Here is a 16,392-nt window from a genome sequence, read left to right as displayed (position 1 = left end):
TGAAAAAAAGCGTATACTGAACTTACTATCTTCTTGATCTGTTTCTTACTGCAAGAAATAAATCACAGAATAAGCTTCAACTGCATTAAGGATGCGCGGCAGGGTTGAATCTCCGACAGGAAAGAATGAAAACGTATTTCCTGTGACGGGACCAGCGGGCGAATTTGCATGCGTAATGGTTGCGAATAAGTATTCAGGAGTAACAGGTCCATACCAGGGCTCTACATTCACAGAAATGTTGAAATGACGAGACTGATTAGCTTTCAGGTCAATTGCAGCAAAGTACATATAAACATAATAAAACTGGGGAGTGGTCTGATGAGTGTTGATGTTTAAATCTAGGGGCTTGCTGATGTTTATTGATGTGTCTGCAGTCATCATGACAGTTGATGGTGGCCGGAAATCATTGTAATCTCGGGAATGAATGGCCTGAAGAGTACTTAAATTGCTGTTCCATATATGAGCAGGATACCACTGACGATCATAGTCATCTTCTGGATACCTGTGACATTATTGGCTTCACAAATGTAAGCTACAAGTAATACTATACCATTGGTTGATTCCAAGAAGCTTCAAGTAATACCATACCATTGGTTGATTGCAAGAAATTTGGACTTCGTAATATAAAATGCCTCAACTGATGAGGGAAATTTTGCAAAACCAAAATTCCACCGCATGATAAGTGCCAGTGATCCATTTTGAGTTACGTATGTGGTATGTTTCAATGGCCTTAATTCTAATGTTGATATGAAAGGTGTTGAACGGCCAGTCGGGACCAGACAAACTTTATATAATTCAGTGTAGGACGATTTCTCTATATACAGGAACGGGTGAATTCCAGAGTTGAACGGTATCCCACTTATTAGGTCCAAGATGCAGATCAAATGAGGGTGGTTCGTTGAGGTTATCATAATTTCCATACGAGAAAGTAGCTCTGATCAAATATTTAACGTATTTAGTGAGTGTCACATTATAGCAATTTCAGTCAGCTTCAACTCCTGGAAAGCTCCTAAGGCAGTTTTGCTCACCAAGATATTTTTGAATTCATCAATTGCCATCATTTTAGGTATGCCAGGGTTCTCACCCTGAATGAATGAATCATCCGAAATGTAATTTAGTCCCGTAAACCCATCCAAATATTGAGCGCTTAAAGAGCCATAATCTACGTTAATGAAGCCTGAGAGGGAAATTGATCAGAAAAGAACATGCAGAGTGGCTAATTAGTTCCATGATTTGGTGAAGAAAATTTAAACTGATTAGAAAAGAATGAGAGTTAGATCGAAACCTGATTGATCCTGGCCATGAACTGGAACTGCAAGTGATAGAATACCAAGAAATACCAGAAGGAACTCAAGTAACATTTCTCAATTCCAGTGAACATAGTAACCATGATCCCATGTATGTGTGTATACATATATATATATTTTTTTTTTTTCCTTTTTTAGCATATTTTTCATTATATATTTTCCTTTTTGAGTTGGGAAAATTGAAGGATTGAGAAAGTGAAAACTTGAGCATGCCAGATGAGTGATATGCCTCTTGAAGCTATGCATATATTTTTCTTTTTTATTTTTTATTATATTATTATTAATATTATTAATTACTTCACGACTCAAACCATACGAAGTATGATCAAGTCACTGATGACCAAGTCAAAAGGAAAATATATAATGAAAAATATGCTAAAAAATGGATTACTAGGCAATACCTGAGCCAACCAAGCTGATGACTGATAACTCTTTCCTCCTAACGATCTCATCAGCTGCACATATATTATAAATTATGGGTTTTTCATTAATTTTTTTTTTCTCTGCGCTTTCCCTTGCTCTTCGATTGTCCCTCTCATTGATCTTTTTCCTTCTGTTTTCTATCCCTTTGACTTTGAGCATTTTACTGTGTCATTCGTATTTAATTTATTTATTACATCTTCTTTTCAATATATAGAGAGAGATTTGAATAGTTATTTTTGGGCATATTTTTATTAGTAATAATACTTATTAATATGACATTTAGTTAATTTGTTTTAACTTTTTAATTCGAAATTATTAATTCATCACTTCAATGATCTTTGACATGGTCATATTGACTGCAACATCTCAGTTTATGCGTATACGAAAAGGTGAATTCTGCAACTAATTGACTTTCTGGTTACACCCTCCCCTTCATAAAAAAGATTTTACTACATATATATATATAACAAATATGTTATTTTCAAAATATAATTTTTAATGGAAAAACATAATTTCTTTTGTAGTATAAACTATAAAAAAAAAAAAAAATAATGGACAAAATATGTCTAATATCGTTTACTAATTATAATTATTGTTTTTTCATGTATTAATTTATAATAAAATTTTAATTAATTCTATAATATTCTTTTGTTGTTCTATAATAGATATTATCATGTTTCCCACTTCCAGTAGGGCTATGAATAATATGCTCATAATTATTTCTTATGCAAGAAAATCTTAAATTTCTAGTTTTAACAGCTAACTAGGCTCTGATACTAGTTTAAAATTGCAATTTTTCTAATGAAATTTATTAATCTTTCCTTGGCCCCTTACTTTTGTTTAAGATATGAATGTTTTCTATTTAATTTGCGAATTATTTAAATTTCTTTTAATATCTTATTTTATGGTTAAATATCTAATTAATGTTTGATTTAAAGTTTTTTGTTAATTAAACACACAATTGCCTTAATATATAATTAGCTATTCTTACTATATAAGAATTATTGAGAGCGGCATTAATTTTGTTTTTAATACTGGTTGAGTATTAGAACTGATTCTTTAAAATATGGGGCTTAGGATATAAAAGAAAGGATTTTCAAAATTAAGTGGCAAAAATGCAATATATATATATTTCTAATGTTAAAGGCGTAAAAAGGTAATTTCACAAATTAGGGTTTTTGAAAAAGTTTTTTAACTTGGATGAGATTGAGCCACATGTTTATATGGTTGCTACTATAGAAAAAAGAAATTATCTATTTAAATATATTGGTAAAAGAATATTAAAATTGATTTAAAATTAAGTTTAACGTGAACTATAATTTAGTTCATGAGTTTTACAAAATTTATAATTTAGTCCCTGTATTTTCAAAACTAAATAATTTAGTCCTTAAGGTTTGGTAAAACATACAATTTAATCATTTCATGCAATTTACTATATATAAAAAAAATAATCAAAATACCCTTAATTATATATATTTTCTAACTTAAACAATTAAATCCATGAGGTTTTGTATTATAAATAAAATAGTTTAAATCAATAGACTATTTTGTTTATTTGATTTTAAATCAAGGTACTATTTTATTTATATAATATAAAACTTTAGAGACTAAATCTTTTTAGTTAGAAAATATATAGAGTTAAGAATAATTTAATCATTTTTTTTAAATTAATGATCAGGTAGACGGAAAATTGGATGGAAGAATTAAATTGTAAGTTTTGCTTAATCTTATAGACCAAATTACTTAGTTTTGAAAATGTATTGATTAAATTGTGGGCTCGGTCAAAATTTATGAACTAAATTATAATTTACCCTAAATTTAATATGTTTTAATGGTAAAAACTAAAAAATATTTTTAAATTTCCTTTTTCAATATTTAAAATGGTGTAAAAACAAGTTTCAAGAAGAAAAAAAAAATTGTAAAAACATTTCCCCAATAAAGCCTTTTTTTTTTTTAAGTAGAATAGAATTTAATTTACTTACAATATAATATTTTATATTTAATTAATAAATAATTGTCAGATACTTTGATTATCGTTCATCAACATTTAGTGTTTATTTATTAGTTTGATGTAATATTTATTAATAATTGTTTAGATTCAGTTCAAGACATAAAATGTATAATTAGATTTTCATATTCATATTTTGAGTTCAAGGTTGCAAAGCTTTTTGCTATGCAAAAGTTTTGCATACAACAAGATACCCTTCTTTTCTGAAATGACTACCTCGCCAGGGGAGAAATTTCAGAATGCAAATTCAGGGCCATCAAGTTAATAGCATTATTTGATTGAGGACTACTCCCCTCCCTTGTTCGAGCCATCTCTGTTGCTAAACACTCCTTCAATTCCATCACCACTTGGGTCATATTTGGTCTTTCAGAAGAAGTTTCAGATACACAAGCCATTGCCAATTCTGTAACTTTCCATAGAGAATTAACATCGAAATCTCCATGTAACCTTGGATCGGCAATGGCCTTGATATCCCCCATATCAAGCATGGAACTGACCCAGTTGCTGAGATGAATCTTATCAGCATCATCGTTTTTGGCAATGACAGGTCGACTTGTGATGATCTCTAAAAGAACAACTCCAAAGCTATAAACATCGCTTTTTTCAGTCAACCAGGTTGTTATGTTGTAGCTGCGAACCAAAACCTGTCATTAATTTAATCCACACTCATCTCCACCAAGAAACTAATGCTTCTTGATTTCATCTAATTTGGTTTTTGGGCATGCTCTTTGAAATACTTACTCGGGATCAAGGTAGCCTGGAGTGCCAGCAATGGTTGTTGTCACATGAGAATCATCTTCATTTGGAAAAATTCTTGACAGCCCAAAATCAGATAGTTTGGCTTGGAATTTAGCGTCCAATAAAATGTTTGTAGTCTTCACGTCTCTGTGTACAATTGGTGGCTTGCAACCATTGTGAAGATACTCCAATCCTACATTTTCCCATTTTAATGCCGTTTGCCAACAACATAATCTTGTACATACATAAAAAAATCCTATGCTTACTAACCTTGTGCTGCCTCAAGGGCTACTCGAAGTCTACCCTCCCAGCTTAAGATATCTGGTTGATCACCTGCATTCGCACAAAAACTCATTTGTTTTCCAAGAAGTAGGCTCTGTATGACAATATTAGCTAAAATATTTTGTAAGGAATTTTTATAAGATTATGGGATTGGAGTGCCTGTCTTGTAGTGTTTACCAAAAAAAATTAAGGGACTCATTTGCACTTTAAAAATTCTACAAAATTACTTAAAGGTTAATAAAATTTCAACTCCAACATTGGTTCTGTATATGTATAGAACAAACCTGAGAGATGATGTTTTAAGTTTCCATTAGCCATGTACTCATAGATGAGCACCATGTTGTTGGCTTCCTCGCAGTATCCAACAAGGGAAGTCAAGTTTTTGTGATGAACTCTCAAAAGAAGTTTAACCTGCCATTAGAATATACACACTTTGTAATGTATCTCCAGAGAAGGGAAAGTTTAAATAAGATGGCCTGCTTTTACACATATAAATACCTCAGCCTGGAACTCCTTGTAGCCTTGAACTGAGGATGGAGATAGCGTCTTTACTGCTACTTCAATATCATCCAAGTAGCCATGGTAAACGGTTCCAAATCCTCCCCTACCAAGAACGCTCCCAAAGTTATTGGTAATTTCCAGGACTTCAAAGTAAGCGAATTGTCGCTTTAATTTTCTCGACTCCAATGCTTCACTTGTTCTCCTGGTTTGAGCTACCATCATCTCACCAGCTTCCACTGCAATGTAATGAGTTCATGGAATTTATTAACATATACAGAAAATTGGTGCATATAGATTATTCAAACCTAAGTCATATATAAATATACCTTCTTGTTTCTTTCTTCTTTTAAGGCTCCATCTCCATATTGCCAGTGCAGCTACAATAATAACAAATAATGCAGCAACTGATACAGCTACTGGAACAACGTGCTTCTTCTTATTGTTATTATCATTGCATGAAACCGATGCACAAAGTTCTGGATTTCCGCTAACACTTGAATTTCATGATCACAAAGATGACAACATAATTAAGACTTAGCACTTGAAAGTTAAATCATGGGTTGCAATAATGTAAAGTCGATATACATTCAAACAACTCAAAATTTTATGAGAGAAAAGTATTATTTAATTTTCTCCAATTATTGTCTAATTATATACGGTAAAATCAATCTGTTTAATACATGATCTCATATATTTATAATTTGAGTTATGATATACTAAATCTGTGTAAATCATTCATAACATTTGTTGTAAAGGAAATGAAAAAGAAAAAAAAAAGTGATGCAACCCTAGGAGACTAAGACCACTTCAAAAAGAAAAGTCCACTTCATGTTTAGGCCCATTTATACATTTAGGTATTGGACTACATTCCCGAAGCATATAGACTTCCAAAATTCAATTCAAAATATAATAATAGTTAAATTATTTAATGTCAAAATTGTCTTTAAAATAAGCTTATTATATAATTAAATTATTTATAAATTATCAATTCAAGAAATAAGTATCAACATATAATAAATTGAGTTTTTTTTTTTTTTTTAAGAAAAACTATATATTGAGAAAGAGGGATGGTAATGGACATTATTACTTGTCATAATTAAGAATTTAATTAAAGCTAGTTAAGATTCTTGGAAGCCAGACCTTAGCAGTAGCAAACCACTTTGCGATCTTATTAAGAGGCCAACTGGAATTGTACCTGTGAGCCTGTTACCTGTCAAGTTTCTGCACACGCATGCATATGAGAATTTCTTTAATTTTTTATGAAGCTTCCATACAACAGTTTAATCACAAGCAACTTACAGGACTTTCAAGGACAGCATCTGAGAAAGAAAATCAGGCACAGGTCCAGTTAAACTATTGTTTGACAAGTCCCTGTCATCATAACAGAAAATGGAATTGAATTATTTTTCCTTTTTTTCCCCCTATGTATATCAAATTGAGAATAATTCATGGTTCCATATAATTCCAAAGTTATGATACTCACAGAGATTTTAGCGACTTCAGATTAGCTATATCAGGAGGTATCTCCCACGTCAATCCACTCGATGACAAGTTCCTAATTTTAGTTTTCATTAATACTTGTTATAAGCAGATGGAATTGAAAAGAAAAGTTGAGTTATGGTAAACCAGAAGGCATGAACTTACAAGGATGTGATTATTGGTGGAGCAGTTCCATTATAGCTGCAATTAAGACCATCCCACACATAATCCTGAGGAGAACATGGATCTCCTTGCCAGTTGCTTGTTATTCCATATCTTGACTTTATATTCACGATTGCATCAACGATATCATACGTTCAATTATTAATTGGCAATAGACAAACAATGAAAAATATATAGCACTTTTTTTTGAGATCCCGAAGGAGATTCAAATTCGAGACCTATGTCTAGAGATGATTCCAGTAGGTAAATATATATCCTGCTAATAAACTTACCATCTGCTTGGCTTGTTTCTGATAGCAAGAGATCAACCACGTAATAGGCTTCAAGGGCATTGAGAAGGGGCGGCAGGGTTGAACCTCCGACTTTGGAGAGGAAAAAGCTAGCAATTTCTCCAGGCAGTGCTAACATGCTATACACAGTCAATGAGTACAAGTACAAAGGAGTAACAGGTCCATACCAGATCGTTCCATTCTGAAGAGATATATTGAATTCACGGGATTGGTTGGCTTCATGCTTCACCACTTCAGCGAAGTGCATATACAAATAAAATTGGTAATTATTATACTCCACTTCACCTCCTGTAACAGATATATTCAAGGGAATGCTGCTGTTTGCTGGTGTGGATGCGCTCCTCATGACAATTGATGGGGGATGGTAATCATTACTGTTACTTCCCAAATCAACACTCAGATTGGTACTTATATCCGTGAATTGGATTAGATGATAGGGATACCATAAACGATCATAGACATCATCAGGATACCTGAGGCATATACATACATTCTCGTTAAAATACTAAAACAATAATCAATAAACTATAGTTTAATGGTGCTGGAGTGTCTTCAGGTGGTGAGGTTTGGAGTTTAAGCCTCCACTGGAACAAAATAAATGAATAAATAAAAAAGTTACTCATTGCAAAAGAAATAGGAGATTTAAATATGTTCATCACCTGACTTTTTGATTGGTTATTGAACCAATATCCAGCCGTGCAATGAAGAGTGCAAGCGCTCCTGCAGACTGGGTTACATATGTGGTATTTTTCAAAGGCCTTAGTTCCAATGCTGAAATGAAGGGTGTTTGTGAATTTGTATTTACAAGACATATATATAAGTATTTGAGTGGAGGATCATATATGAGCTCTTCGCTTACAGGAATGGATGCATTGAGGATTTTCACCGTAACCCATTTATTAGGTCCTATATGCAGATCAAATACTGGTAGCTGATTTAGGTTATCATAATTTCCATACATGAAAGTAGCTCTGATCAAATATTTGGTAGCTCCAGTAAGTGTCAAATCATAGCAATTTCTACTGCCCAGAGGAAAGCTCCTGACGTACCATAGCGGTCTGTCGATGCTGTTTGTACTGAATTCAGGTGCTAAGCTCTTACTTTCCCCACTGTCAATGAATGATGCATCTGAGATGTAATTTAGACTTGTATTTGCATCAGAATAGCTGGTATTTGGTGGCAATCCACAATCAAGGCTAATGAATGCTGAGGAAGAAAGAAAGTGACATATGATGAGCAAAAAGGAAACTTTAAAACGATATAAAAGATATTGGGATTTATACAGACCTGATTGATCCTGTCCCTGAACACAAATTGCAAGAGCTACAAAAACAAGAAAAAGAAATAAGATCTCCAAGCACGCATTCCTGCCTAGAGCTTCTTCTTGCATGGGGAGAACATGTAAGCACTGATACTGCAATATCTCTTCATTTATAAGGAAAATGTCTTCATAGATATATCCAGAGATATATTTTCAATGAGATCTATCAATTTTACAGATAAAATCTTTCATTTATAATATCAAAATCATATGCTTAAATGAACTTTAGTAAGTAACTAGGTCAATGGTAATTACAGCTTTAATTTCTGTCAACTAGCCATTATATAGTGACCAATACAAGAGTAAGTGCTGCAAGTCCATTTACTTCTATAATAAGAATAATAATAATAAGAAGAAGAAGAAGAACAACAACAACAACAATGTCAACTATTGAAGGGAGTAGGCAATGTTTGAAATTTTCATTATGAGATTTTTTTTTTAAATACAAATGTGCGTGTATATGTTCTGTGCTATTTAACTACTCCTTAGCGTCATGTATCATTTATTAAAAGGTAACTCAATGTACATAACGTTTCATATTTAAAAGTTGATATTCGTAATTTTGCACAGTTTTAAGACTACTTTGTAAAGAAGCTGTTTAATTTCATGATTCGGTCCATGATCTCTAGATGATACACTAAAGCACCCTCTTAAATATCATTTGTTAACTTTAAAAATACTAAATAAATGCAATAGATATTGATATGACATTTATTTAGTATATATTAATGTTAAATTGTTGATGTAATATATTAATTGCTTGCTTGGTATTGAATTTGAATATCTAAAATTATTTTTAGGAAAAAAAATAATATTTTAAATATTTTTAAAAAATAATTAAAAAATTATTTTATTATTTTATTATTTTTATGATTAAAATTTATAAAATTTAATTTTAAATCATTATGTAATACTTTCTGATTAATATATTTCACGATTCATGACTGAAAGTTACCCTTGCAACTAATTCCTTTTTAAAGGAGCAGGGATAACTTCTTAATGTAACTATTTAGTATTTGTGGCGAAATCCAGACGTCACTAAAGAAGATTTTTAGTTAAAAAATTGTAGAAACTACATTTTAGTTAGTTTGGAGGTTTTTATTTTAAAAAATATATTTAAATTAAAAATAAAAATATATAATTTTTTAAGAATTTGTTTTACTAAGTCATTAACTAAATTAAAATAGTTTTTCATTTAAGTAATTTTAAAATTTTCTTTCAAAATTATTTAACTTTTTTTTCCATTTTCCCAGAGAATAAAAACTGTGTTGTCGGCACAGGATATTCCCATAAATTTTCTCACCTTGTCTTTTTTGAGATTTCCTGTATATTTTTTTTTTATTAGCAAGATAAATTTATTAATAAAATAATAAAAACCAAACCAAGAAAAGGATTTCTGATAATAAATTACAGATATCTCTCAATTTATTGGATTAAACTTAATTCTGATTGTTTGGAGAGAATTCATTGTTATAGAGATAAAGCATTGTTAGTGGGATTTTTTTCATAATAAAAAATTCAATCTTTTTTAAGGGATACAGAAATTTTTTGTCACTCTTATCAATCCTATTGATTCAAGAGAAAGATTTTTTTTATTCTTAATTAATGAAGTTGATTATTTCCTTAAAGAAAACTACAATTCAATATATTTTCCTGAAATATATGCATGCGTTATTTTCAATAAAAAAAAAGAAAAATTATAGATGATAATATAACAAGGTGCTTTGGTTAATTTCACTATCATGAGAGGAACAGCCATATATAGATTCATTAAGGAAGCTTGAACCTCGAGAATAAGCAAAAGTCCAACAAATATAGAATCATTTTTTTTTTTTTTGTCAATAAGAAAGATAAGTTCAAATAGCTTTATATATATATATATATATATACTAAAATTTACATCTTCAATTCAATTATATATTTATCTCCATTAATCTCCCTTTTTTAAGAAATTATTTGAAGAGTTCAAAAAGAAGCCTATTTCTCCCTGTTAAAAATTTAGGTTAAAGATATAAATATGTGAAATTTATATATTTAATAAGATAATAAATATATACTAAAATTTACATCTTCAATTCAATTATATATTTATCTCTACTAATCTCCCATTTTTAAGGAATTATTTGAAGTGTTCAAAAAGAAGGCTATTTCTCCCTGTTAAAAATTTAAGTTAAGGATATAAATATGTGAAATTTATATATTTAATAAGATAAAAAAAATTTATAGTATATAAAGAATTAAAATAATATATTAAATAGTTTCACTTGTGAATGATATAGAAGATGCCAAATTATAGCATGAAGTCATTATATGAATAATATCTTTTCATTTTAATCTGCACATAACTTGGGAAACAAGCAAAATGTGAATGATAGAAGTTTTTTTTTTTTTTAATTTTAAGCAGTGAATGAGAGAGAAGTTATATATATATATATGAAATTTTATCTAAAACGCAGGGGCACATGGTAGCTTCTTTTATTATATAGTAATAATATAATATTGGAGTCCGATCAATTCAATTTAAGTATAAAATCCAATTAAAAACTTCACTATCCGATTAATCAAGCTATAATTTTGAAAATGTTAAGTATAACTTTTGTTAAGCAATAAGTATATATATATATATATATACACTTACCTGAAATGCCGTTACCGTCAAAGCAGGCATTGCAGTTCGAGCAGGAAGAACAGCCAATAGTTCTCACCATTTAGAAGCGAATGCTATTATTCCTTCCCTTATATATATATATATATATATATACTTACCTGAAATGCCGTTACCGTCAAAGCAGGCATTGCAGTTCGAGCAGGAAGAACAGCCAATAGTTCTCACCATTTAGAAGCGAATGCTATTATTCCTTCCCTTTCTTTATGGCTTAATTCTGCGTACTCTCATACATTTTATAGAAGAAGATTCAAACGCTCAGACATTTATGTCCACCCTAGCCACAACCTGCTGTTCATAGTCATAGGCCTACAACTCTGGTCTTTGGATACAGGCAACAGGACTCTACTATCCATTCAATTTTCTAACTTCTAATTAGGAGTGCGCAGTTCAATTTATACCCGCAATATGTCTAAAAATCAAAATTGAAATGAAATTTTAATGCATTTTCAATCTGATTCTTCGATATTTTAGTTTTAATTCAATTCAATTTTTAATTTTATATTTATATGAATTTTGATTCTTAAAATAATTTTATATAATTATTTATATAAAAAATTATACATGAATTATCATTTATATTAATTTTAAAATTAGTTAATACATAACATATCATATAATATATATATATATATATATATTTTTTTTTTTTTTTAATTATTTCTTTTTATATAATATTTAAACTTTAACTATAAGATATTATATAATTTAGGATTAAACATAATATACAATATAGTAATATAAGTATATCTTATAATATACTTTTTAGTTATTTCTTAATTATATAATCTTTAACTATATATTAAGTAAATTATAGATTAAATATGTTATATAATAATGGTACACTTATAATTAAGAATTATAAGGTGAATATTTAATATATTTATAACTAATATTATTAAAAAAATGATAGAAAAATAAAGACAATATTAGGTTATAAGTAAATAAATAAATAAATAAATAAATAAATAAATAAATAAATAAATAAATAAATAAATATATATATATATATATATATAATTGGTTCTCAATTTAATTTCAGTCCAATACAATTTTCAATGAAAAATTAAAATTAAAATAGTAAAATAAGTTTAATTTTATATTGTTATAATCAATTTAATATAATTCTTTAATATAATTGAGAAAAAAAAAGGTGCATTATATTTATAACTACCATAACATATTTTCTTATGAGATTTTTATCTAAAATTGATTTATCAAGGATAAAGATATATAAAGATATATATATATATATATATATATATATATATATATATATATATATATATATATATATATATATATATATATATATATATAACTAAAGGAACAGCCACATATAGATTCATTTAAGGAAGCTTGAACCTCGAGAATTGGCAAAAGTCCAACAAATATAGAATCATTTTTTTTTTTGTCCATAAGAAAGATAAGTTCACATAGCTTTTAAATATATATATATATATATACTAAAATTTACATCTTCAATTCAATTATATATTTATGTCTACTCAACTCCCATTCTTAAGAAATTATTTGAAGTGTTCAAAAATAAGACTATTTCTCTTTGTTAAAAATTTAGACTAAAGATATAAATATGTGAAATTTATATATTTAATAAGTGATTTTTATTATACATCTTATATGGCAATAAAAATTTATAGTATATAAAAAATTAAAATAATATATTAAATAGTTTTACTTGTGAATGATAGAGAAGATGCCAAATTGTAGCATGAAGTCATTATATGAATAATATCTTTTCATTTTAATCTGCACACAGCTTGGGAAACAAGCAAAATGTGAATGATAGAAGGTTTTTTTTTTTTTTTTTGAAAAGCTGTGAATGAGAGAGAAGTTGTACTTCTTTGACACTGAAAAGAAAGAACTTGATATAAAAAATAAAAAAATAAAAATAAAAAAAAAGAACTTGGTATACCCTTTTCAGGTATTGTTGGCAAGAACAAAGATCAACTACTTATCGAGGTATGCAGGATTTTATTCAGCTCCTCCAATATAGAATGTAAACCTAAATCTCTGAACCACTAGCTAATAGTGAACTACTACCTAGCTAGGGGAATAGATTCATTCAACACTCTAGTGGAACCATTCAATTCAAACTCATGCCTCTCCTTTGTTGGAGCTATTTCTGCCGCTAAACACTCATTCAATTCATTCACTACTCGAAGCATAGTTGGCCTTCTAGTGCAAGTTGGAGATGTACAAGCCATTGCTATTTCTACAGCTTTCCCGACAGAGTTAATGTTGAAGTCTCCATCTAACCTTGGATCAACAACGTTTTCAATATGTCCAGTTGCAAGCAGGGAGCTAACCCACTGGCTTAAATGAGTCACTGGGTTGGTTCTTGCAAGCATAGGTTTGCCTGTGATTATCCTCAAAAGAACTATGCAAAGCTATACAACTTTTCTCTGTTAATCTGAATGTCTCAGAGGGGCAATTGACCGTATAGGGTCTATTTAAAAAATAATATACCGAAACGGGGTAGAATTTGAGAAAATTACGGGAAGGGGGCGAGAAGACCAAAAAACGTTGATAAAAATAGCGTCCCAACACACAGACGCTATTTAAAATAGCGTCAAAAAAAAAAAAATGCTATTTTGAATAGCGTCCCCACGACAGCGAGCAAAACGCTACTTATAGTAGCGTCCCAGAGCCCTCTCCGCCCGAAGCCGCCCCGCCCGAAGCCGCTCGAAGCAGAAACATGCACCGTCCCGAAGCAGAAACACGCTAATATGATTAGCGTCCCAAAGCATGAAAAACGCTAATCATATTAGCGTCCCAATCAATTTTAATATTTTATTTATTTAATTGATTTTATAAAATATATTAAATTTATAATATTTTGATCGATCATTTAATTATAGTTATTTATTATATTTTATAAAATATATAGATTGATTTTGTTTAAAGTTTATTTTATATTTTAGTAGTAGTAATATTTATTTAATATTATATATTTATGAAATTAATTTTATTTAAATATTGTAAATAGAATATAATTGTACGGTTTAAAAAATATTTATATTCAAAAAATTAATTTTATATTTTTGTAAAAAAAATTTATTAATCATAAAAATATTTCTTAATTTATAGATTAAAAAATATAAATGTATAATATTTGAATATATTAGATTGATAAATTTAAAATTATGTTAGTTATAAACGTTAAAAGTTATAAAAGTATAACTAATATTAATTTTTATTCTTATTATAATTATGGATAATATATTTTCTTCGTAGCAATTAATAAATGTAATTACTTAATTAGTTTTAATTACTTTATTATTTTCAAATTAATTAAAAATATATATATAAATTGTTTACTAACATGTCATACGAGCAATTGACTTAAAGCAAGATATAAATTAAGACAAGTATTCATAATTATTATACAAATAAAAATAAATACTTAAATTAGTCATGTGCCACAACCAGGTCTTCGAATATGTCGTCTCGGTCGAAGAACTCGATGTTGTCCCCCTTCTTGCTGCTCTTCTGGATCACCTTGTGCATCTTGGGGTTGGCCAGGTTGCCCTTGTTGTTGTCCTGATGATTCCCCCCCTGCAGTATAATGCATAGCACCTTGTTCATGGTGTCCAAATAGACCTGCACCAGATGGAATATGGCCTAAGGCACTAGACTGATATAGTGCATAGTATTGATCTGAACCATATCCGCCAAATTGACTTGAAGCATATTGTGATGGCCCAATGCTAGATGGTCTGCCAAATGGAGCAAATAAGCTACTCATTGGTGTTTGTGGCTGCTGACTCTCAGTGAAGTCAAATGTGCTTCTGCTTTGCACATGAGAATGATATGACATCCATGGTGTTGATGGGCCAGGTATTGATGGGGTAGGCATCCAACCAGTATAATGTGGGGGGATAGTTTCTGAATATGGTTGGAATACTGTGGATGGAATAGGATGAGACGGTGCAGGAGCTAAGGGAATAGGATCGAGCGATGCCATGCGAGAAAGGGTGAAATCGGCGGTGGGGGCATAACATCATCAGGTGGAGAGGATTGACGCATTTGATGTTGACGACGTCGAGGAGGACGTGATTGACGTCGTGCTGGTCTACGTGAGGGCCCAGGTTGGTTGATGGGTTGGTCCTCTTCCAATTCATCATTAAAAGTTGCTGCTTGAGGTGCAGACTGAGGAGGTGGCATTTGGCAAAGCCTACTTTCTTGTTCCAGAGCAATCATCATTTTTCTTAATGTACGCTTAACTTCTGCCACGTTTTGTGTTGATGGATTTTGTAATTTTATCAAACAATCCTCAATTGCGTCCTCCTGTAAAAATAAAAAATATATACATAACGTTACATTTTAGGTTAAAAAATACAAAATTATTATTATAAGTATTTAATAATGAAAAAAATACATGTTGTTAATCATTACCACACAGCCAATAGCAGCTCCACTTATTGAGATCCAACTTCTACCGACAGCGGTACCACTCCATATATTCGAATGATGGTGGAGTGGTTGTCCCATTTGTTGCCCTTGAACAATATATTGTTCTCGCCTATTCCAACGATGAATATATGTTGCATGGTGGTGTGCCCAATTACTCTCACTGAGTCGGAGAGTAATATCGTGCAACTCATCTGTTTGCATCGGTGGTGCTGGAATAGGCTGGGCCAAACCAAACTGCCTCATCACTCTGTCAGGTTGGTGCCATTCAATAATATGAAAGCAAATTAATGGCACCACTGTCTTCCAACTGGGACGACCTTGGATACACATGTCTGGCAGCTCATCCAATAATTCCTCACTATATGGTTCCCAAGTGATCTGCAAGTGAATATTAGCAAAACATGAAGTGATTATAAATGTACGGAAAAATATAACATATTATTTTATGTCATATTATTACATCTTCAGGTCGCATCCGGTCAAGGTTGTACCGAATTTGTGGCAGTACATGGGTTGTTACTTCAGTGATTTGTCGAGCTCTACTCCACCTGTTAGTTGATAAGAAAATTAAAAATATAATAGAATAAAAGGCAATTTATTCATTGCTTAATGGATAAAAATATAAATTTAATGACATACCTAGCACCTAGAGGTGCATCATTAGGAGCTGATGGATCCCTTATTGATGGAGAGATTATTTTAAATCTCTCCCAAGCCCAGATCTGCAAAATGAATAGTGGTCCTGAAATCTCCTTTGT

General features: G+C 30.4%; 1 protein-coding gene across 1 annotated transcript; it reads right to left on the bottom strand.

The window, feature by feature from the left end:
- Positions 1-3,950: 3,950 nt before the first annotated feature.
- LOC110653753 (LRR receptor-like serine/threonine-protein kinase IOS1) lies at positions 3,951-11,368 on the bottom strand. The gene is made up of 15 exons (XM_058128378.1): positions 11,299-11,368; positions 11,171-11,232; positions 8,499-8,625; positions 7,871-8,417; positions 7,196-7,684; positions 6,904-7,044; positions 6,743-6,814; positions 6,559-6,630; positions 6,400-6,480; positions 5,586-5,752; positions 5,257-5,471; positions 5,043-5,169; positions 4,747-4,809; positions 4,480-4,669; positions 3,951-4,368 (listed from the first exon to the last, which is right to left on the bottom strand). Exons 1-15 carry the CDS (start codon positions 11,366-11,368, stop codon positions 3,951-3,953), a joined length of 2,841 nt encoding a protein of 946 aa, XP_057984361.1.
- Positions 11,369-16,392: the final 5,024 nt, after the last annotated feature.

The sequence above is a fragment of the Hevea brasiliensis genome, chromosome 1 (assembly GCF_030052815.1).
Source record: "Hevea brasiliensis isolate MT/VB/25A 57/8 chromosome 1, ASM3005281v1, whole genome shotgun sequence".
Taxonomy (NCBI): Eukaryota; Viridiplantae; Streptophyta; class Magnoliopsida; order Malpighiales; family Euphorbiaceae; genus Hevea; species Hevea brasiliensis.
Note: the sequence above shows the minus strand (reverse complement) of the source record. Positions and strands in the feature narration are given on the sequence as shown.